Source organism: Homarus americanus, unplaced genomic scaffold (genome assembly GCF_018991925.1).
Source record: "Homarus americanus isolate GMGI-L3 unplaced genomic scaffold, GMGI_Hamer_2.0 scaffold31138, whole genome shotgun sequence".
NCBI lineage: Eukaryota > Metazoa > Arthropoda > Malacostraca > Decapoda > Nephropidae > Homarus > Homarus americanus.
In genome coordinates this window covers 20001-45366 of record NW_024747576.1, presented here as the reverse complement: position 1 = coordinate 45366, position 25366 = coordinate 20001, and the positions used below count along the sequence as shown (strand labels likewise).

Below are 25366 nucleotides of genomic sequence, written 5' to 3'. Positions count from 1 at the left end.
ATAATGAGGAATGGATACAGTGTGGCTGAGCACTTACCTTTAATGTAGTCAGCTGAATGCACACGGGGCCCCCATAATTTTCTAATTATACATGGAGACTACATTAACTGGAAACGTTTCGGTGTAGAAAATGCGTGCGTCATTTGGAAAAAAATAAATAAAAAAAAAATGGTCACAACTGCGGCGGTCGTAAGTCCCGACGGTCGTAAGTCCAAGCAGTCGTAAGTCGGGGATTACCTGTATATGTGAATTACCCTGGGCGTTAGGTTAAAATTTTGAATTTCAAACTCAAAATTATTAAAAAAAATTTTGTCTGGTGCAAACTATTGCATGTTTAGCATTTATATATTCAAATTAATCACTATCTTATAAGAATCCCAACAATGAAAATTATATTCTCCCAGGTCAGCTCAGTGACATTTTATAAGCAAAAAACCAAAACTCACTCTACAGGACATAAATGGTGGTACCCCACTTAACGCGGTCAATTGAACCCAGAGGGTCCCGCGTTAAGTGAAAACCGAGTTAAGTGAATAACAGAACATATGGGATTAATTCCAATAGAACCCAGCCCGACCCCCAAACTCCACTTTTTGACGACAAATAACTATGTTGTAGTAAAAATAACATCTTAATTTTATGATGGTACATGCACACAATTAATACTTAAGAGAAATACAGTCGCCAAGTTAATGTCCATTCAAATAATGGACTCAACTCCCTCCCCCTCTCACACTACAGTACACAGCCAGCTAACAGATGGTCGGTCGGTCCCTCCCTCCCCCCCCCCACCCCCCACCAACCGTCCCAAGGAGATGTGTGGGATAACCTCAAACTAAAGTTAGGAAAATATAATTGACATTGCTGGATTCCTTGTAAGACCAGGAATATTTTGAATATAAATGTCATATATTTTTCACAAAAGATAACATACTTACTCAGATTAAACATTTTATCTAAAAATTGTATGTTTAATGCAAAAAATATGTTGTTTATATTCAAAATGATCACCAAATTATAAGAATTCCAGCAATGTAAATTATATTCTGGCCGGATAATTTGTATGAATTTTATGAGCTAAAACAAATATCTACAGTTAATAAAAAAAAAAATATATTCTTCAACACTATCTGTCAATCAAAGTACCCCACCTTGCCTCCCCCCCTCTTCCAACCGCGCGGTCAGTCCCAACCCTCCCCCCACCCCCCACCAATCCTCCATTCAAGAGTTTTTAACATTTAGTAATAAATAATACCTCAGATTAAAGTTAGGATAATATAATTGACATTGCTGGATTCCTTGTAAGACCAGGAATATTTTGAATATAAATGTCATATATTTTGGACAAAAGATAACATACTTACTCAGATTAAACATTTTATCTAAAAATTGTATGTTTAATGCAAAAAATATGTTGTTTATATTCAAAATGATCACCAAATTATAAGAATTCCAGCAATGTAAATTATATTCTGACCGGGTAATTTGTATGAATTTTATGAGCTAAAACAAATATCTTCAGTTAAAAAAAAATAATTCTTCACCGGGTAACAGATGGTCGGTCGGTTGGTCCCTCCCTCCCCCCCACCCCCCACCAACCGTCCCAAGGAGATGTGTGGGATAACCACTAAATTTTAATAAATAATACCTCAAACTAAAGTTAGGATAATATAATTGACATTGCTGGATTCCTTGTAAGACCAGGAATATTTTGAATATAAATGTCATATATTTTGGACAAAAGATAACATACTTACTCAGATTAAACATTTTATCTAAAAATTGTATGTTTAATGCAAAAAATATGTTGTTTATATTCAAAATGATCACCAAATTATAAGAATTCCAGCAATGTAAACTATATTCTGGCTGGGTAATTTGTATGAATTTTATGAGCTAAAACAGGCAGTCAGGCAGGGTGGCGGGTGGGGGGTGGTGCGAATCTAAAAATAGCTCTCGAGCCGGACACTCACCGCGTTGCTGTGGAAAAATCCGCGTTAAGTGAAAGTTCAGCTTTGGCAAGGCACCGCGTATATGCGAAAACGCGTTAAGTGAAAGCGCGTTAAGCGGGGTAATACTGTATAATATATATATAAATAAATAAATAAATAAATAAATAAATAAATATATACTTCAGAAGACCTCTGTACAGCTGTCAAACACATCACCTCCCCCATTTTCCCAGTCAGAGTTTGGTGATCTTAGCTTAAAGTTTTTATCTTATAAAATATCACAGACTAATGTTAGCAGAATATAAATTGCATTGCTAGAATCCTTGCAAGACAGCGAATAATTAGAATCGAGACATCATATGTTTTGCACGAGATAAAAATTTTATTACATTATTGTAGTACATTTTAGTAATGTACAAGTTTTTCAACTGTATTTTGGGGTAGATTTACATAAATTTATTCATTTATTTTTAATCATTTACATGCACACACCATCCTAAAAAAAGGTAAAAGAAATAATTGTCCTAAGTGCAAACCTGTACTCTACTAAAATGTTCTAATTTATTAACACAATTGCACTAGACATAATTTTCTTTTTAAATTTGGAGTTTGAAATTGGAAATTGTAACCTAACCCCTGGGGTAATCCGCTTATAGTTGAAACTGAGTAAGAAAAATATGTGTAGGTTGCGAGTCTACTGTTTGTGACTGATGTTAATTTGTCAAGCCAACCTTTATAAGGCATTCTATTACATTAATGTGTGTGTGGTTGTTGAATGAACAGCTGACACCCTCCGTGTGGTTGTGTGGGTGACAGCAGTGCATGACTCTTGTACAGTACATACAGTACTTTTAATTCAGGAAATATGCTGATTTTTTAGAAAGTTAGATTTATTGAGTTAAATTATCATACATTTTTCACATTGGTTCAACATGTCTAAATGTACAGTCGCAGTCAAAGGTAATCATCCACTCCACCACTTATTTTATGTTTATTATTATGTGTCATTCATTTTCTTAGTTATCATTTTTCGGGTTGTTCAGGTTTTAGACCGGTAATTAGATTTCTATAATAACATTGATATGAGGAGAAATATTGATTACAAAGGTGAAAATCACATTTATTTTTAATATTTACCAACACAGGTCATACAGAATCTCAATAGCCCGTCCAATGATCCTCTTCGCCTATCAATTGTAGTCTCCCCGTCCTAAAATTACAGATATATAATTTATGTGATATATGAGTTCAAACATGTCTTGTTTACATTACACACACAAAATTAGTCATTTTAATACAGGTTGACAATCTCTTACCCAAAATCCTTGGGACCTGATACATTTCGGTTTTTAGAATTTTTCGGATTTCAGATTTTTTTTTTTTTTTTTTCTACAGGGATCAGCCCACCCGGGCACAGGTCACTGACCCACATCGGGGCCTGGGGCCTAAAATATAATAATAATAATAATAATAATAATAATAATAATAATAATAATAATAATAATAATAATAATAATATTATTATTAATTCATAGGTCTAGGTCATGTTTCTCACTTTTGATCTTTTTTTCATTCTTGTACAGTAGTACCCCGCTTAACGCAGTCAATAAAACCCACAGGGTACCGTGTTAAGTGAAAACCACGCTAAGTGAACAACAGAACATATGGGATTAATTCCAATAGAAACTGGCCCGACCCCAAACTCTACTTTTTCCGACACAATACCTATGTTCTAGTAAAAATAACATCTCTTAATTTTATGATGGTACATGCACAAAATTAATACTTAAGAGAAATAGAGAAATACAGTCGCCAAGTTAAAGTCCATTCAAATAATGGACTCAAGCCCCTCCCCCTCTTCTCACACTACACTGCTGGCTCTTCCCTCTCTGAGAAATTTTTTGGGGGAAAACCACTAAATTTTAATAAATAATACCTCAAACTAAAGTTAGGATAATACAATTGACATTGCTGGATTCCTTGTAAGACCAGGAATATTTTGAATATAAATGTCATATATTTTGCACAAAAGATAACATATTTACTCAGAGTAAACATTATATCTAAAATTTGTATGTCTAATGCAAAATCTATGATGTTTATATTCAAAATGATCACCAAATTGTAAGAATTCCAGCAATGTAAATTATATTCTGGCCGGGTAATTTTTATGAATTTTATGAGCTAAAACAGGCAGGGTGGGGGGTGGGGCGAATCTAAAAATAGCTCTGAGTCGGACACTCTGCGCGTATACGTGGAAAAAACCCGCGTTAAGTGAAAGTTCAGCTCTGGCGAGGCACCGCGTATACGTGAAATCGCGCTAAGCGAAACCGTGTTAAGCGGGGTATTACTGTATTTATTATTATTATTATTTCATTATTACAGTATTATTGTTATTATTACAGTATTATTATTTTATTTTTGTGTATTTTTTATTAAAATTTTTATTTACTATGAATAATTATTATTATTACTGTATTATCATTATTATTATTACCTGTATTATTATAATTATTATTACTATTACATTTTCACCCCCAGGCCCCGATGTGGGTCAGTGACCTGTGCCCGGGTGGGCTAATAATAAAAGAAAAAAAGAACAATAAATAAAAAAATTGCTCCACAAAATTTTTTCGGTTTTCAGAGATTTTCGGTTTTCGGAATTTCGGATAAAGGGTTGTCAACCTGTACAGTACAGGTGCTCTTCTACTTAAGAACGTTCAAATTACAAACTTTCAGAGATACAAACATCATCACTGAGAGGGGTTACCTGCCAGAACAGGTGTTTAATGTGGATGAGACTGGATTGTTTTGAAGAAAATTCCAGATAGAACAAACATTACCTAAGAGGAGAAGAGTGAGCCAGGTTTTAAGGCTGTATTAAAGGGTATAGGTGTACTAAATATCCATAATCTTTTCATTTTTTACAATTTGTTTGGTATCTAAAAGAGTAAAGTTGGACTTACAAACAAGCCTCAGGAACGTAACTGAATTGTAAGTAGAGGAGCACCTGTATATTAAATGAGAGTAAAAAATCAAGCATACTCACAGCAGCCAGCTTCCCACATTCCCAGAGACTCCCCCCAATGAGTTAACCAACATCTCACAGTGACCCCATCCTCCCTTGCTATTTCTTACACATAGCCAGCCTTATGCAAACCAATAATTTGCCTGTGACTCGCCAGTTAACTATCTTCCAAATGCAGTTATTGCATGCTTGATGCATTAAGTACAGTAGTAGTATCAGTAGTATACTATACTGCAGTTACATGCACAAAATATGTTTCCCCTTAAAAAACAGTTTAAAATAAATATATGTATGAAGTTTATTGAAATTTTTCCCTCCCAAAGACAAAAGAAATCCTTGTAAAATAGGGGTGTATCTTATGCGGCGGTGAGTCTTTTATGACGACAAATACGGTATATTCTTCATATACTAAATAAACATGGAGCAATGGTGCATTAAAACTAATAGCTAGTACAGTACATATTTTTTTCCAGAATACTATGTGAAGCAGGGACTACTCGGGTGACTCTAAAAAGTTTCCTCATAGCTGCGGGTAGTTTGAGTTTTCGTGGTACTTCTCAACTGTTCCGTGCCAGCAACTCAATCATCCCATATTTAATGCAGAAAGATGGGTCATCCAGGTAAGGTTTACCTTAAGTTTAGTTAGACTGAATAGTATAAGGTGTATTAGATTTTAAATATTAAGGATGTGTAGATTTACAAAGAGCAGCTGTGGAAATTTACAATGGGGACTATGTGTAATATTTTAGCTAGGTCCATGATGTCCAACCCAACGTGTTTAAACATAATGGTTAGGCTACGACATTGGTTTTTCTTACTTAACTTAGTCAGTTCAGATTGACTCGTGTATATATGTTTACCAAAGCATGTAGGTTTGGATCCAGGGAATCATAAATTGCAGTGGCTGTGGAATAATCCAAAACTTAGTGATATCCTTCATGATAGCCATTGCCAAAGGGGAAAGTAGAAGTCACAACTACCACTGAAAACTTGGAAGTAAAGAGTCATGATATTACCCCTCACTATCCTCACTGTAGCTATCAACCTCATCAAAGAAAGTTGCTTCTGCCTGCTGACTGTATTTCTATTATGAAAAGAAGCCAAGTATAGTACTTGGCTTGATATGTTGTCCATTGAGGTTGTTGGACTGAGCTCCTTTGTTGTACCGTATATCTCGGCTTATAAGAGGGAATTTGAACATTAAAAACAATCTGCCCAAAGTTAGGGGGTCGTCTTAATCACCAAGTATAAAATTCTTACCTCTTAAATATTGTGGTTTAATGTGTCAAGAGTGGTGATGGAAACATCGTAAGCCACTCACAAGCTCCTACCACTAATTATTTTATACTGAAACTTACGTTTGGCAAGCTGGATTCAAATTAAGATTCCCGGTATATTAAAATAATAAAAATGTATTATAAACCTGTCTAACATACCGTAAAAGAACATCATACCCCTGTAATAAACACAGCTATCATCACACACCCCTCCCCACACCCCCCCATTTGCCAGTGAGGAGACAAGAAAGGGAAAGTGACTGCGAGATTGGGCTATTTATAGCTGTGGAGGTGGTAAGTAATGCATATCGGTATATTTACTGATAATAATACTTATCTCCTTTAAATAATTAATTTAAAATTTATTTTTTTACAAGGAATATTCAGTAAATGACAGCATTAATTCTTGAAACTACCGACAGTTAAATACAGACGCTTAAGTGACGTCACTAGTGTTTATACTACACCAGCTGGTAACATTTGATGCCATTACTTGAAGTGAATTGGCATTATTTTAAGTAAATAACCATAAATAAATACAAAAAGTAAAAAAAAATCAAAAGTGAGAAATAATATACTGTATGTATGTTGTGTTGTCAAAGTTAGAGGAACAATTGAAACTGCAATTGTGTGTAAATGAGGCAGAAAGTCAGGTCAGGCTGAACCTGGGACTTGGTCACAATTTTCGTGATGCCATATGGCAGCAGGGTCTACTATTAGACAACACATTATGCTTCCAATATCTTCCCAGGTGGTAGTATCTACCTGTTTGGTAGCTGCCTACTACCTACACAATTTTTAGTAATATTACTTTGATACATGATAAATTAGACAAACAATGAAAATAAACATCAAATTTAATTACCAAGACTCTTCCCATTGGCAGCTGTAAGAAGAGGGGGAGATGGGCTATTTTTATCCCGTCTTTGTGTCTGAAGTGGCCAGTAATACCATATATTTACTGATCATAATACTTATCTCCTATAAATAATTAATTTAAAATTAATTTTTTACATAGAATATTCAGTAAATGACTTTTAAATAAATAAACAAATAATTCGGTAAATCTATTTCAAGTAAATGGAAAGTAAGCAAACAAATGTTATTTACCACCACCCTTCCCTCTGGCTCAGGGTGAGATGGAGGGGAGATAAAGAAGGCTATTTATAGCCCGTCTTTGTGTTTGAAGTGACCAGTACCCTAATGCACCATAAATAATTCATTTAACATTTATTTTTTTTACATATATTTTGTTGTACAGGTAGTTCTGCTATAACGCGATAATTGTGTTCTTGTAAAATATCGTGTTATAGAAAATCGCGTAATAGAAATAACAGGGCTTATGGAGAAAATAGGGTTAGGTGCAGATTACTCGAAATCGAAAAAATTTGGTAGTTAGCCTAACACAAAGGATAGCACAGTCTAAATAAATGTTACATTCATATCTAATAATGAAATCATACAGTAAATGTAACACTTTACCTTGAAAAACTATGAATGTAACTTGATGGGGGAGAAGGGTGATTTTGAGGTTGATAACATCGAGCTTCTCTTCAAGTGTTATATCCTTTCTTTTACGATCATCACCGGAAATTCTATCACCAGAACGCTTCTTGGAGATATTCTTCTTTACCATATTCACAATTAATACCACAAAATTGGAGAAATAGTAAGCAAAAATCGCGTTATAGCAAACAAGCGTTCACGTTATACAAATATCATTCCTAATTCATAAATCGCGTTAGAGATTATTCGCGTTATCAAAACACGCGTTATAGCAGAACTCACTATATATATATATATATATATATATATATATATATATATATATATATATATATATATATATATATATATATATATATATATATATATACACACACACCTAGACCCCGACTTACGACTGCGACTTACGACCGTTGGGACTTACGACCGCCAGTCAGATATAGATTTAAAAAAAAAAATTTTTAAATGACACACGCATTTTCTATACCGAAACGTTTCCAGTTAATGTAGTCTCCATGTATAATTAGAAAATTATGGGGGCCCCATGTGCATTCAGCTGACTACATTAAAGGTTAAGTGCTCAGTCACACAGTATCCATTCCTTATTATTTATTACTTTCACTGTACTGTATCCATTCATCATTATTCATTACTTTTACTGTACTGTATTTCATTGTAGATTTTTTATTAAAAAAAAACAAATTTTTTTTTTTATCTATGTCGGACTTACGACCATGTCGGACTTACGACCTGGATTTGGGTCCCTAACCCTGTCGTAAGTCGGGGTCTAGCTGTATATATATATATATATATATACAGTGTGTATATATATATATATATATATATATATATATATATATATATATATATATATATATATATATATATATATATATATATATATATATATATATATATATACAGTTAACCCTCACTTTACGCGGTTAATGTAACCCGGAGGGTACGCCGGAAAGTGAGGAACGCGTAAAGTGAATAACATAACATATGGGATTAATTGAAATAGAGTCCAGGCCGACCCCCAAACTCCACTTTTTGACGACACACAACTATGTTGTAGTAAAAATATTATCTTAACTTTATGATGGCATGGACACACAATTAATAATTAAGAGAAATATCAATAATATTAGGTTTTTTAACACTTACATTAGTAGAAAAGATGGCTGGGCACACGGGGATGGGCGGTTGGTTCCGAGGCAGAGGGCAGATTATTGGCCCTCACCTGTATCACTTGTATCAATTGTATCACTATCCACCACAGAGGCTTGCAGGGCCTCTTTGTCAAACCCCCCAAAGTTCATATAAGTCCATATCCTCACTATAATTATCACTATCACTGACTTGGGCCGGCTGTAGTGGGTGGCGGGTGAAGAACTGGTAATGTTTTGATGACTGGGCGACCTTGTGCGCAACATTTTCGCGCCTCTTACACAACATGGCGGATGGCGGGAGGTTTGGATCCAAAAATGGCGCGGCTTACCAGCCGCTCTCCGCGTAATGGGGTACACGCACCGCGGAATGTGAGCATGTTAGGTTAAGGCAGGGCACCGCGTTAACGGTGAACCGCGGAATGCGGGACCGCGTAATGTGAGGGTTGACTGTTGGGACAGGCCAGGAATCCAATGCTCTGTTTGTTCATTTGAGGGATAACAAGCATTGCATTGACTGGGATAATGCCTCCTCAATATTACCATGTAATTCAATTGATAGTAGGAACATCATAGAATCTAGTCTTATTAAACATACCGAAGCATTCAACATGAATTTGAGTAACGGCATGTACAAGCTGGACAATTTTGTAATTAAGAAGATTTGTGATCAGGTGAGAAGGCCGGGTCACTTGACCATCTGACCTGACCACCAACCGTTGTGTGCTATTTAAAGATTAGTAGGGTCATTACCTAATACCTGACCATTGTGGACCTGGTCTCACCCTCCTCTGTATATATACACCTTGATTTGTATTACTCTCTCTAGTCTGTACTCACCCCTGAAGATGTGAATTACACGAAAGCGCTTGGGAACTTCGTGTTTTCTTCTTTCCTTGTGGTTATCAGCATATATATATATATTGGGACAAAGAAAACTTAACGCGTTTTATCATATACGCGGTGCCTCGCCAGAGCTGAACTTTCACTTAACACGGATTTTTTCCACATATACGCGGTGCCTCGCCAGAGCCGAACTTTCACTTAACGCAGGTTTTTTCCACGTATACGCGCAGAGTGTCCGACTCGAGAGCTATTTTTAGATTCGCCCAACCCGCCACCCTGCCTGACTGCCTGCCTGCCTGTTTTAGCTCATAAAATTCATACAAATTACCCGGCCAGAATATAATTTACATTGCTGGAATTCTTACAATATGATGATCGTTTTGAATATAAACATCATATATTTTGCATTAGACATACAAATTTTAGATATAATGTTTACTCTGAGTAAATATGTTATTTTTTGTGCAAAATATATGACATTTGTTTTCAAAATATTCCTGGTCTTACAAGGAATCCAGCAATGCCAATTATATTATCCTAACTTTAGTTTGAGGTATTATTTATTACTAAAAAGGTAAATATTCTGGTTTTCCCACACATCTGGTAGGGAGGGTTGGTGGGGGTGGGGGGAGGGAGGGACCGACCGACCATCTGTTACGGTGTGAAGAATATATATTTTTTTTTATTAACTGAAGATATTTGTTTTAGCTCATAAAATTCATACAAATTACCCGGTCAGAATATAATTTAAATTGCTGGAATTCTTATAATTTGATGATCATTTTGAATATAAACATCATAGATTTTGCATTAGACATACAAATTTTAGATGTAATGTTTACTCTGAGTAAATATGTTATCTTTTGTGCAAAATATATGATATTTATATTCAAAATATTCTTGGTCTTACAAGGAATCCAGCAATGTCAATTATATTATCCTAACTTTAATCTGAGGTATTATTTAATACTAAATGTTAAAATTTAGTTTTTTCACCAAACACCTCTTGAAGGGAGGATTGGTGGGGGGTGGGGTTGGGACTGACCGCGCAGTTGGAAGAGGGGGGAGGTATGGTGGGGTACTTTGATTGACAGATAGTGTCGTGAAGAATATTTTTTTTTTTATTAACTGAAGATATTTGTTTTAGCTCATAAATTTCATACAAATTACCCGGTCAGAATATAATTTACATTGCTGGAATTCTTATAATTTGATGATCATTTTGAATATAAACATCATGGATTTTGCATTAGACATACAAATTATAGATATAATGTTTACTCTGAGTAAATATGTTATCTTTTGTGCAAAATATATGACATTTATATTCAAAATATTCCTGGTCTTACAAGGAATCCAGCAATGTCAATTGTATTATCCTAACTTTAGTTTGAGGTATTATTTATTAAAATTTAGTGGTTTCCCCCAAAAATTTCTCAGAGAGGGAAGAGCCAGCAGTGTAGTGTGAGAAGAGGGGGAGGGAGTTGAGTCCATTATTTGAATGGACATTAACTTGGCGACTGTATTTCTCTATTTCTCTTAAGTATTAATTGTGTGCATGTACCATCATAAAATTAAGATGTTATTTTTACTAGAACATAGGTATTGTGTTGGAAAAAGTGGAGTTTGGGGGTCAGGTGGTCTCTATTTCATTTAATCCCATATGTTATGTTATTCACTTTACGCGTTTCTCACTTTCCGCGGTACCCTGTGGGTTACATTAACCGCGTAAAGTGAGGGTTGACTGTTTCAAATGTAATGAACAAAAATATATGTACAGTATCTATAAATACACTTTAATAAATGAATACTTTATGTTTTACATCATCCTGTGCTACCATACCATGGATTTGGCTACTTTGGGCTTGCAATGATGACGCAAGAGATCTGCCCTAGCAACTGTACCGACACTCACAGTTGGTGGTGCGTTGGTGCATCATTTCCATTGTTTACTGGTAGTTACTGGAAAATATTTTTCAACTTAACGAAACTATTACCCATTTAGAGGTCGACCCTCAATTTTTTGCCAAATAATTTGGTCTTAAAAACTCGAACTACACACAGGTATATACGGTAAATAATGACATGGAGGGGGGGGGACCAGGGTTTTTTTTTCGGGGCAGCACATATACGCGTAACATCTACGGGTATATCTGTTACGTAACCCCCGCGTATGTTAAGGGCCTACTGTATGTTGTGTTGTCAATAGTAAGAGAAACAATTGAGACCCTGCAATTGTGTGTAAATGAGGCAGACAGTCAGATCAGCAACCTGGGACTTGGTCACAATTTTTGTGATGCCATATGGCAGCAGGGTCTACCATTAGACAATACATTATGCTTCCACTATCTTCCCAGGCAGTAGTACCTCCTTGTTTGGTAGCTGCCAACTACCTACTACTATAGTCTCTCCTCGACTTACGACGGGGTTCCGTCCCGACGACCAGGTCGTAAGTCGAAAAGGCCAAAATAATACATAGAAATTCTAAAATGGGTGTCTGCTTTTCTTCTCAGCACCACGAGAACTCTCACTTTTACGCGTGACAGCCATTTTAAATGGAATTACAAACAAAAATTTTGTCAGTACACAGTGTGATCACTAAGGTCGGGACTCGAAAATACGTATAGTAATACCCCGATTTACGCGGTCAATTGAACCTTCGGAGTAGGGCGTAAAACGAAAAACGCGTAAATGGAATAACAGAACATATGGGATTAATTGAAATAGAGACTGGGCCGACTCCCAAACTCCACTTTTTCCGACACATGTACGTACGTTGTAGTAAAAAAAAGCATCTTAACTTTATGATGGTATGCACACACACATAATATAGAAGAGAAATATCAATAAGAGAATAATATACTGTACCAGGTAAAAGAAAAATCAAGGCTTAACACTTACGTCAGGTTAGGTTAGGTTAGAAAAAATCAAGGTTTAACACTTAAGTAAGGTTAGGTTATGTTTTAAAAAATCAAGGTTTAACACTTACCTAAGGTTAGGTTATGTTAGGAAAAATCAAGGTTAGGTTTAACACTTACGTTAGTAGAAGAGATGGGTCGGCGTACGGGAATGGCGGCTGGTTCCGAGGCAGAGGGCAGACTACTGGCCCTCAGGTGAGTCACCATCACTGTCCTCCACATTTGTCAGGGCGTCCCTGACAAATCCCTCAAAGTCACCATCACTGTCTCTGTCACTATCACTGGCTTGGGCTGGCTGTGGTGGGTTGCGGGCGAAGAACTCGGTAATGCTTTGTTGACGGCTAGTGTTGATGTTGTCGTGATACACCTTGATGTACGGCTTCATAGCCTGCAACAGCTGGGTAGTGAAGACTTCATACCAGTTATCGTTAGGGTCGTCGGAAAGGAGGAGCTTCAGTTTCTCTGCACACTCGATGGCTCCCCTTACATTACCATGCATTAACTTGCGTTCTTCTCGGGATGACGCACCACCTGCCTCTTCACTGACGTGATCGTCTTCTAACATCTCGTTGGCAGTCACCTCAGGATCCCTGATCACCTCCCTGGATGTCTTCGTTGGTGGTCTCGGAGAAGCCTGCAGCTGTAACACTCTGTGCAGCTTCTCTTGCAAGGTCCACTGCCACTGCAACAGACTGAACCTCACCAGTCACAGGTTGACTCTGCCTCCATGCGTGACGAACCGTTGCTACAGACAGCTGATCCCATGCCTCCACCAAGAAGTCCACACCTTTCTTGACGTTAAATTTCTTCCAAAAGTGTTTCATGAGAACTTTTTGATCCGCCAACTGTTGTTCTTCGTCCTCGTCGCTTTTTGCTATCGGTGTCACCCAGGTTACGCAACTCATCCTTGGTGTTGGTACAGTCGTTCAGGAGCTTAAACTTCTTTGCAGAGTATGCAGCTTTCACATTGCAGATTAATTCTTGGTCCATGGGCTGGACTAATGACGTAGTGTTGGTAGGAAGGAAGACCACTTTTACGTTGGGGTGACGATCCAACAGTAGGGGCGAGTGTCCTGGTGTGTTGTCAAGGAGCAACAAAATCTTGAATGGAACATTCTGTTGTTCGCAGAATTTCTTCACATCGGGAACGAAACAGTCATCAAACCAGGAGAGGGACAGAGCAGAGAACATCCACGCCTTACATGCGGTCAGCCATTGGACATTTAGCTTGGTCATGTCCACATTCTTGTAGGCGTGCGGCTTGCGGGCTCTGTGGATCACCGATAACTTGAGTTTACAGGAAGCGGAGGCATTGGTGGTAAACAGGATGGTGATGCTCTCCTTCTGCAACTTCCGACACTTGCTGGCAGACTAGACAACGAAGGTCTTGGAAGGTAGCTTTTTCCAAAACAGACCTGATTCGTCCATGTTGAACACCTGGTCGTCGGTGTACTGTCCTTCCTACATAATGTCACTTAAGAACGGAGGAAAATCCCTAGCCGCAACATGGTCAGCACTCGCTTCTTCACCACCAATTTTAATGTTGGTGATCTTGTTCCTCTTGTTAAACCTTTGCAGCCACCCAGAGGAAGCTTTGAAGGGTTTGGGCTCTGCAATTCCCATCTTACGTGACACTGTTGCGTACAGTTCTCGTGCGTACTCCTCAACTGACCGCATGTCGACTGCCATGTTCCGTCTTGCCTGACGAATCAAGTAACACACAAGTAAATATTCTGTCTTGAGAAGCACCTTGTTCTGGCAATGCTTGATCATTGAAGCACCTGCAGACTTTGTGATGTTCATGTGATCTTTTATCTTGGCTGCATCCTTCTTTATCATCTGCATCTTAGATTCGTTCACACCATGCTGGCGCGCCAAATCAACTTGTCTTATTCCTTTCTCCAACTCTTGAATGCTCTTGTACTTCACATCGTAGCTTAGGGCACATCGTATCTTCTTTGGCTTAGGGCGGCTGGGTCCAGGTAATGCAAGGTTTTTCTGTGGTGGTGGTGGTCCGGTGGCAGCCATTCTTACGGAACAATAGATACTTGTATACACGGTGTGGCCGGGAGGGATGTCAAGCGCCTTCTACCCGCCAGCGGGAAGGCACGTCATATGACATTAAACCAATCACAGCTAGCGGCGGAGGGAGGTAAGGATGCGTGGCCCAATCACAGTCCGATACGTCATATGACGTCAGCGATAGCGCAACAGAAGCATCCACTGTGCAACCTACTCACGCCGCGTGCCCAACATGGCGAGATGGCGGGAGGTTTGAATCCAAAAATGGCGGCGCAGCAGGACCGCCAGCTGCTCTCCGCGTATATGAGTAGATGCACCTCGTAAAGTGGGCATTCCGGTTCTGGCGGGGAACCGCGTAAAGCGAGGTATTATTGTAATGTGAAAAATATTTTATACGACCATTGCCGTCGTACGTCCGGGTTGTTGTAAGTCGAATATGTCGTAAATCGAGGAGAGACTGTATAGAACCTGTACACTATATCTTCTTTTGATATAATATTACGTCTCTTTTTAGGGGTCTCTGGTAACTTAACCCTTTAGAGGGTAAAATAACCTTTAGGTCAGTTGTTTCCATTTAGTTTTAGCCATTATCCCCAAAACAAGTCCGACATAGGTTTGTCAACTGTTTATTTCCATATAATTTTTGGTCAAGGTCATTTTCTTCATTATCATGATTTGCATTTTTGAAAATTAACCTTGCTATTTAATTTCAGCCCCCCTTTATTTTTAACTGATATTATATACAGGTTGTACCTCTCTAGTCCGGCATTCTGTCGTCCGGAAACTCCCGTGGTCCGGAACGATTTTAGTTTGTCCAATAGGTAGATAGGCAGCTTTTTTTCTTTTCTTTTTTTTTACTTATCTGAATTATTATTATTATTACAGGATCATTAAATTTTTGCCCCTCAGGCCCTAATGTGGGTCAGTGACCTATTCCCGGGTGGGCTAATCCCCTTAATAAAAATAAAAAGTCGCAGGAAATTAAGGTTTGTTTACATCCGGCAGTTCGGCTGCTCTCTCTCTCTCTCTCTCTCTGCTAGTCTATACAGAGTACAACATTTAACCCTTCAATATATATGAGCAGTAAATAAGTATTGCTTTCATATTCTTATGTAGAGTAATGACGATATATTTTCACATGTGCGCACTTACATACGAGCAGTCTCACTTTTTTTTTACCATTAATGGTTAGCTACTTATATTGTTCCATTTATTAACATTAAATAACATTACAGGTACTTCAAGCAACCATATTCATTTTTTTACATTAATTTTACTACAGCTAAACTCAGGGTCTTATTTTCTTCAGTTTTATATGTAGAACCAATCAGTCACTGGTTTCGTAAGCTTTAACATAAACAATGCCGGCAGCCGTCTCGTCTCCTCTAATATTCCACGTATTATTAATAAATTGTATTGTTAATTTTGCACACATGTACATTAATTCAATAAAAACAAATTCAGAAACATTAATTAAAATATATATGAACAGTAAATAAGTGTTGCTTTCATATTCTTATGTAAAGTAATGATGATATGTTTTCACGTGTGCGCATGCGCACTTACATATGCGATCTCTCTTTTTTCTTTTACCATTATCGTTAGCTACTTCTTTTGTTCCATTTATTAACATTAAATAACATTACTTAAAACAACCATATTAATTTTACTACAGCTACAACCAAGGTCTTATTTTCTTCAGTTTTATATGTAGAACCAGTCAGTCACTGGTTTTGTAATCAACGAATACAATGCTGTGTCATTTCCTCGTGTGTTTTAATATTCTACGTATTATTAATGAATTGTATTGCTCATTGTGCACACATAAACATTAATTCAATAAAAAAGACATTCAGTAATAAACAATAATGAATCTTTTGTACATAAGAGAAATGACGCTGTTTACACGATTATGCACGTCGTTTGCACGTTGGCGGGCCGTTCAAACCCGTCGAAATTCAAGTTTCCATCGTCAAAATTTTTATTTATTTATTTTTTTGGGTGTTCCAATAAAATACGTTAAGAATTAAAAACTCGCGAAATTTGAGAAGCTACTATATGACATTTAACCCTTCAATATGTCTTCAAAGAGACCATGATGCAGAGAAAGTGGTGCTAGTGCTTCCAGGCTTAAGCACAAGTCACTATCTATCCAGAAAAAGGGTGAATTTCCATGGTCCGTCACCGGTCAGGTCCCGAGGTTGCCGGACTAGAGAGGTACAACCTGTAGTAATTACAATACAGTGGTCCCTTGGTTAACGAGCACAATCCGTTCCAGCAGGTTGCTCATTAACTGAAAATCTGGTTAACCGAAACCATTGTTTCAATGGGTTTTTGGGTAATTGGTTCCAGCTCACCGATAATTGCCTAAATTCAACAAAAATGTTAGAAATTTACACTTATTTTGAGGAGTGTATGTAGGAGGCTCCTGGATGATGATGCTGATGTGAATTTGAAGCGGGAGGTGGAGGAGGAGAAGGGAGAAGAGAAGGAAGTGGAGGTGGAGGAGAAGCATTTTACTGCTTTAGGAATGTGAGTCACCTTCCATGAAAATGTCATGAACCTCTGGACTGACAGATTCTCCACCATGAACATCCTCTCTCTTTCTTGAAGTGGAAGGCTGAGGGATAGCATCTTGTTCCCTCTGCCTTTTACTGAAGAAAGTGTCAATTGTGGTCTGTGGGGCATCTCTCCTCATCATTAACCTATGTTTAAAGAAGGAGACCATTGTGTCCTCAACATGACACAAAGTTAGTTCAGATTTTTCCACATCTGGGTGCTTTGAAGCCAGTTCTCTGAACTTCTCCCAGTGGTAAATCACATCTTTCAACTCTGAAGTTGACATATGGTCATCACTTTCCTTTTCCTCCTCACCATTGTCAGCCTCTAACATCTCATTCAGTTCCTGCAAGTCATCAGGAGTAAGTTCCTCCTCATGAGACATCACAACATCTTCGACATCATCATCCTCCACTTCAAGGCCCAATGACTGACCAATGGACACAATCTCCTGGTCCAACTCTGTGTCATACTGAAATCCCTCAAAATCATGGACTACTGATGGCCACAGTGCTTTCCAGGAAGAATTGAGGGATCTATTGGAGACTTCTTGCCATGATGACACAATCAATTTTACAGCCTCCAGGATGTTGAATTGTGTCTTCCAGAACTGTGCCAGTGTTAATTCAGGATCAGTGGAAGTTGCCTGACGACACCTCCTAAAAATTTTCTTCATGTACAACTTCTTGAAGTTGCTGATCACATTCTGGTCCATTGGCTGTATGAGTGATATAGTGTTGGGAGGCAAAAACAACACTTTGACAAAGTCACATTGATACTCCAAAGTTCTGGCAAGTTCAGGGTCATGACCAGGAGCATTATCCATGAGGAGAAGAGCCTTTAAAGGGAGTTTATTGGTGGTTAGGTAGCTCTTGACAGAAGGGCAAAACACCTCAGCAGCCCATTCATTAAAGAGCTATCTTGTCACCCATGCCGTACGGTTGGACTTCCAATAAACTCCAAGCTTTCCTCTTACCACTTTCTGTTGCTTGAACACCCTGGGGTTTTCAGAGTGGTTATCAAGCATAGGCTTCAGTCGGAAATCCCCTGAAATATTGGCACCAAGCAATAGAGTGAGACGGTCTTTGATGGGTTTATGCCCAGGTAAAGAGGCTTCATCTCTGGTGATGAATGTTCTTTTGGGCATCTTTTCCAAAACAGCCCAGTTTCGTCCACATTGAACACTTGTTGTGGAAGATAATTTTCTTCTTCCATCAGTTCTTTAAACTCCACTGAAAACTTTGCTGCCCCTTCCTTATCAGCACTAGCAGCCTCACCATGCCTAATGACACTGAAAATGTCTCTTCTTTCTTAAATTTTTCGAACCAGCATTTGCTGGCCCAAAAATCTTCAAATTCTGTGCCTGAAGAACCAGGTTGATCTGTCTTTAAATGTTCGTAAATCTCCCTGGCTCTTTCACAAATGAATTCAGTAGAAACTGAATCACCTTTCATCTGTTTTTCCCTAATCCAGATGAGAAGTAACCTCTCTGTTTCTGCAATTAGGGCTCTACCTTTAAACACTCTGGTAGAATTGTCTCTCACTTTCACTTCTTTAAATTTGTCTTTCTGTGCAAGGATTGTCGACACAGTTGATGTCGACATGCCATATTCTTTGCATATCACATTTGTTCTAATGCCGTCTTCATGTTTCTTAATAATTTCCTGCTTGGTTTGGATTGAAATCACTTTTCTTGATCTCTGAGGCCCCATGCTGGATTCAAACAATGTCAACACATGATTTTTAAAGTTTAAACTAGCTGTAAAATAAAGAATTTTCTTTAAAATAACACAGCACTGCGCTATATATTTTCAATATGTTAAATAAATTCAAAATGACCAATAATTTGCTTGGAAACATAGAAAAAAAGCATTTAGTTGAAGAGAGTCTCAAGCAAGATGTTACCTCCACTGAAAACACAGAGACTAACACTGGATGGCGCACCAGAAAGTAGTTTCTTTATCTTCAATTATGTTCAATAATTGTTAAAATGACTAAAAAATTTGATATTAAACTTTTAGAATTATTGAATAGTATAAACTTCTTTACTAAAATAGTAAGGAATTTAAGCCCTAGAACCGATTACGTACTGTATTGGTGGACTAATACTACAGCTGGTTGACCGCCAAGTGCAAGCGAAAACATGTTCATGTCGGCTCGGAAGAAACTCATTAATCTAGGGTTTGCTCATTAACCGAAGTTACAAATCTTATGGAAGGTAACTCGTTAACCGAAATCTTGTTAACCGAGGAATCACTGTACTGAATATGAAATACAAGTCATTGAACTGACAAAAACTTTTACTAATGAGCAAAATAATAACACTTTTGGGAGGTGACCATTTCTTGAATACATGGAGATAACTTTGTTAAGGCACATCTGATATCACTTTTAGGATTCAGTCTGTTTCTATCTATACTATAGATGCTCGAGAGGGCCAAAAATCCTGCCTCACACAGATATGTTGACCCAAATGGGAGGAGAATTTCTGTTGCATTTGAACTAGCCAATGGAAATTCCTTGCTATGAATTGCTCAAAAAGACAACTAATTCTTTAAATCAAATTCCATCTGGATTAGGTTACTTGATTTAATTTCAAGGATTTCCTCTGCATTTCCATTTGGTTCTTCGAGCAAATGTTCAGTGGGACATCTGAATGGATTCTGCACCCATACATAACTGACTGGATCAATGTCAGGGAAATACTGCTCCATCCTTATGTGCAAAGCGATTATATTCCGCACATCACTCAGCTCACAGAAATATTGTCTTCCAAGTATTCCCCCAACTTTGGAAATGCAGCCATTCTACCTGTTTTCATCGTTGTTTCCCAAAAGTCCAGCTTGGATCAAAATGCTTGGATCTTTTCACTCAGAGAGATGACATGCACTCCTGGTCCCTGCAATGATGTGTTCAAAGAATTTAGTTGTGAAATATGTCCACCAAATAGCAGAGAAGAGCAATCCAAACTGAGTCTCTGGATTTCCCTGCCAAGTTGTCATGAACATTTCAATCTCAGTTCTTAATTGAAATACCCTTTCAAGAACATACCCTCGAGAAAGACATCTGACACATGAATAACCAGTGGTTGTGTACTGATATACAGGGAGTCCTCATTGTATGTTATACAGGCATCCCCACATTACGGACACTGTGGTTACAGAAATTTGTCTTTACTGAATTTGTAAATTACAGTAAAACTTCATTAAGGCGGACCCTACTAAGCCGGATACCATTTAAGTCAGACAAAATTGGCTTGGGGAATAAGAAGGGGGTAGAATAAAATTTGTCCTAACATGACGTGTCCGCCACGAGCCTAAATTTTCTGGGGCCAAGGCGGAAAGACCACGTGGTTCACCCATGCTGGTAAACATGGGTAAAGTGATACCATCGTAAAGCAATAGCATCCCTTCCGCTCTATCGCTTCATTGATTGTGTTTCATACCCATTTAGACATGCTGAACTTTATTTTCAAACTTACTTGGCATTGCTAGCAATGTTATTATGTTGTAGGCTGAAGTTGCGTACATATGTTTTGCATTTTTATTGAAAAATTAGACAATAACCATGGCCCCTAAAATAATGTTTGGTGTCCGTAAGGGTGGTGAGAAGACCTCATAAGTGAACGAAAAGATAAAGGTGATTGAAAAACTAGTAAAAGGTGCTACTCCCTCACAAATATGTTTTAAGGCGCTGGGTCTGGTTGTCAATCCACGTGCTCAACATCCGCTCCATACTCTCCATCTCAGCATCACGGAACCTCGTCACCTTCATAGCTGTCAGTAGTGTTGCAGGCCTGACCATCTCCTTGATCTTGTCGGTGCTTTTAACTATAGAATGCACTGTAGAGGGAGCCAAGCCGTGCATACTACCAATTACTGACGTTCCTTCTCCGTGTTCATGTCTTTTTACGATATCCAATTTCACGTCCAACATAACTGCCACACGTGATCTATTAGCAACATTGCTGGGAGTTTTAGGAGCTGGTCGCTTAGGCATTGTGAGATCGCACACAAAACCCAACTGCGAGATCACACAAAACACATGCCAGCACGTGCGAGACTGAGGCGAGCGGGAGCGTATGGCAGAGGAATACGTACACACATACACACGCTGTCCTACACGCGCGGTTCAAAATTTTTGCTCGTAAGAATTTGCAAATAAACGGGGCAACCATTGCAAATAGTAGAAATGGGTAACAATAAATTGATTGCGGATAAACGGGGTTACGAATACTGAGGCTATGAATAATGGGGTTTGCCTGTAATAGGTATAAAATCAAGAGAGTTTCAGGGATTTTTTGACTAAATGTACGTACAGTATACAGTAATTATAAAAATAAATAAAAATGATGGACCATCCAACTTTTTGCTGTTTATAAATCTATTAATTCTACAGTAAAACCTCGATTAACCAACCCTTGATTAACTGACTTTCGGATTAACCGTCAATCCCGAACTCCTAAAAAATTTTTTTTTTTTTTTTTAACTGGGATTAGCCCACCCGGGCACAGGTCACTGACCCACATCGGGGCCTGGGGGGCGATAGTGTAATAATATTAATAATGATAATGATAATAATAATAATAGTAATAAAGAACCATAATCAAATGCAAAAATGAAAAAAAAATCAAGAGTGAGAAACAATATAAGTGAGTTCTGCTATAACGCGTGTTTTGATAACGCGAATTTGCTCTAACGCGATTTATGAATTCGGAACAATATTTGTATAACGCGATCGCTTGTTTGCTATAACGCGATTTTTGCTTACTATTTCTCCAATTTTGTGGTATTAACTGTGAATATGGTAAAGAAGAATATCTCCAAAAAGCATTCTGATGATAGAATTCCCGGTGATTATCGTAAAAGAAAGGATATAACACTTGAAGAGAAGCTTGATGTTATCAACCTCAAAATCACCCTTCTCCCCATCAAGTTACATTCATATTTTTTCAAGGTAAAGTGTTAAATTTACTGTATGATTTCATTATTAGATATGAATGTAACATTTATTTAGACTGTGCTATCCTTTGTGTTAGGCTAACTACTAAATTTTTTCGATTTCGAGTAAACTGCACCTAACCCTATTTTCTCCATAAGCCCTGTTATTTCTATTACGCGATTTTCTATAACACGATATTTTACAAGAACACAATTATCGCGTTATAGCAGAACTACCTGTATGTATGTTGCATTGTCAATAGTAAGAGAAGCAATTGAGACCCTGCAATTGTGTGTGAATGAGGTAGAAAGTCAGATCAGCAACCTGGGACTGGGTCAAAATTTTTGTGATAACATGTTTTTTTACTTTTCCATTTTTTATTCACGGTTTCTGTGCTGGTTCATATTTATTTACTAAAGTGGTTAATGTTTTAAAGCAAATTCTATTGAAATATGAATGGCAAATGAACAAAAATGAATAGAAGGAATTAAATGAGGTAGGTTCGGGAAAGGTACTTTGAAAATACTGTATATGTTGTATTTCCATAGACTTTATGTACTATTAACCGACCTTTCGGATTATCCGTCGGCCCCTTCCCCCCATATGTGGTCGGTTAATTGAGGTTTTACTGTAATTTCTATTCATTCTCAATAATGTAATTTATACATATCAAGAAAAGGGCCCTAGCTATTAATACCCATGCAGCAATACACACCTCCAACACACACCCCCTAACATTTATTATTATATATTCTCCTATGATCAGCCTCTTATGGTGTATGTTTTATCATTGATCAAATATTAAATTCAGTATGGAGTAAGAAGGTGGGGAGGTTTGAGGAAGGGGGGGGGGGGACTGAATGCACACCCCCAAAAAGGTTCCTGCCTCTTCCCTACTCCTCCCCTTGCCTGCCATTCCCATTGTAGTAATTTTTACTTTTTTTTTTATATTATTATTAATTAATAAAGATACATTTACTCTTATTAATTCCTGTACCCTTCATATACAATACAGTACAATACTTTTTATAATGTATCAGTACTGTAATGATTAAATTTGGCAGTGGTTAAGCTTACCTGCCACCGACCCTCCTCCCAGTGAAGAGATCTGGGTGAAAAAATTGCCGTATTATTTGGCTTGTCATGCAATTTTTATGTTAAATTAATAATTATACATTGTATTTTTCTAATGAGTTTAATATTATATATTAATCATGATAAAACATACACCATAAGAGGCTGATCGTCCGAGAATATATAATAATAAATGTTGGAGTGTGTGTATTGTAGGTGTGTGTATCACCTCCCCTCTGCCTGCACCTTGCCCCCTCCCTGCCTCCCTCCAACTCACAGTGTCTCACAGAAAAGACTGTACAGTATGTATGATGTGGTATTAGGGTATTAATTAATGAATAATAAACAATATTGTATTGTTAATGACAGTACAGTAGTTTGATGAATAGTAGTGACAATTCTAGTACTCTGCTATTCATCAAATGACTGTCAATGATGATGCATTATTGCTTATTTATTAATTAATACCACATCATCACACCCACACATCCTATCACCACCCACACACCCCAACACCACCCACACATCCCTATTGTATGACATAAATTTATGCATGGTTTACTATGTGGTGGTGAATTAAAAGATCAGCTGTTGAGGAGTTGATCGCTTGGCAACCATGGTGCATGTTACCACTCCTTTCCACTCCATCTCTCTAATCACCCACACCTTTCTGCTTTCTCACTCCATATTTTAAAATGTTATGTAACGTAATGTTGAAGGGATATAATGTGATAAGTGTAAGTATAAAAAATACAGTATTTTGGCCTTCATGTTTATTCAAGACTTCTTCAGATCCTGAGACCTACCAATCCCCCATCCAACAGTGGGTGTCCTGACATTGTATCAGGTCAGCAATATAAGTCCATTAATACCCCACCCTACCTCCACCTGACATTGTGTCAGGTCAGGTCAGTTACATGAAACCTACTAATCCCTCACAGCTCCAAGGGAGTGGAAAATACATACCAGTCTTTGCTTCATTCACTACCATATATAGATTTTTAGTTTAGATTCTTGGAAAACTCCCCAGCACACAGAAACATTCTGAGGATGTTAGCTAGTGTTTGTGTGTGCAAGATGCATAGTTTATACACACGGAAAGTATTTCCAGTAACCGGAAATATTTCCGGGGATGGGTTTTTTTTTTGGATTTGAGAAAGTCCCCAAGTTAGCTGGAAATATCTCATCCCCGGAAGTGCTGTGAACCAATTGTTCTGGCTAACAGGGATATCACTGTATTATGACATTAATGTTATCTTCTATTACTATATTCATTACAAATGCATTATATACCAGATTAATTATAAGCAAAATAGATTTTTAAGGTTGGCTTGGGAACCTACCCACCATTTTTAGCATTTTGTCTATGAGAAATGGAGTTCTGAGTTCCAAAGAAATTATTAATTAAATTTTTTTTGGAACACAACCTGTTCGTAATCCAGGGATTTCTTGTTTTCCTAATCCTATACTCTATGTAATTATGTACTGTATTTAGAATTAATCAATTGATTACTTACTGATAATATGCAGGAATAAAAGACTCCAAAGCCCAGTCAGAAGTCTTGTCTCATCTGGATTGGAATGCCCAGCTTCAGCTGGATTACAAAACAAGAAGTTAAAAAAGAATCACATCATGGATCATAAGAAGGACTTGTTCAGTGCTGGTGTTTCTGCAAATGCTCCAGTTTCCAAGAGTGGAAATGATTCCCAAGGTGAGGAGATGCTTTCACCAGGTATCAGCAGCACAGAAGGTTAGCAATTATTTTTCATATTTTAAATGCAGCCAGTTATAGATGTATATCTTTCAGAAGGAAGTGTTACAAGTTACTGTATAACAATTTCTCTTGTGTGCAATGAATTGAATTCATATCATTTAGAAAATTAAATAGAAAAGCCGTTTTTTTTCTAAAAACCAGTTTTTGTGATATGACCCAGAATGTGACGCTTAGCTTTTAACCTAGGTATGTTGATGCCTAGCAATAACTCGCCAGGCCAACATACAGGCAATTAAAACATCTAATAATTACTTAAGTAATATTAGGAGGACACGTCGCTACCTGGCATTTAATTGCAA

The 25366-nt window shown here is 37.6% G+C and overlaps 1 protein-coding gene across 1 annotated transcript in view; it reads left to right on the top strand.

Annotated features, from left to right (window-relative positions):
* Window positions 1-5453: 5453 nt before the first annotated feature.
* LOC121879658 overlaps window positions 5454-25366 on the top strand; it is a gene marked incomplete at its 5' end in the record, with an annotated part of 19968 nt that continues 55 nt past the window's right edge. Inside the window, 2 exons of the mRNA XM_042386344.1 lie at window positions 5454-5600; window positions 24823-25366. The exon at window positions 24823-25366 is cut by the window's right edge and continues 55 nt beyond it. Of these exons, the coding sequence (XP_042242278.1) occupies window positions 5454-5600; window positions 24823-25048 (373 nt within the window). The remainder of the gene's footprint in view (window positions 5601-24822) is intronic.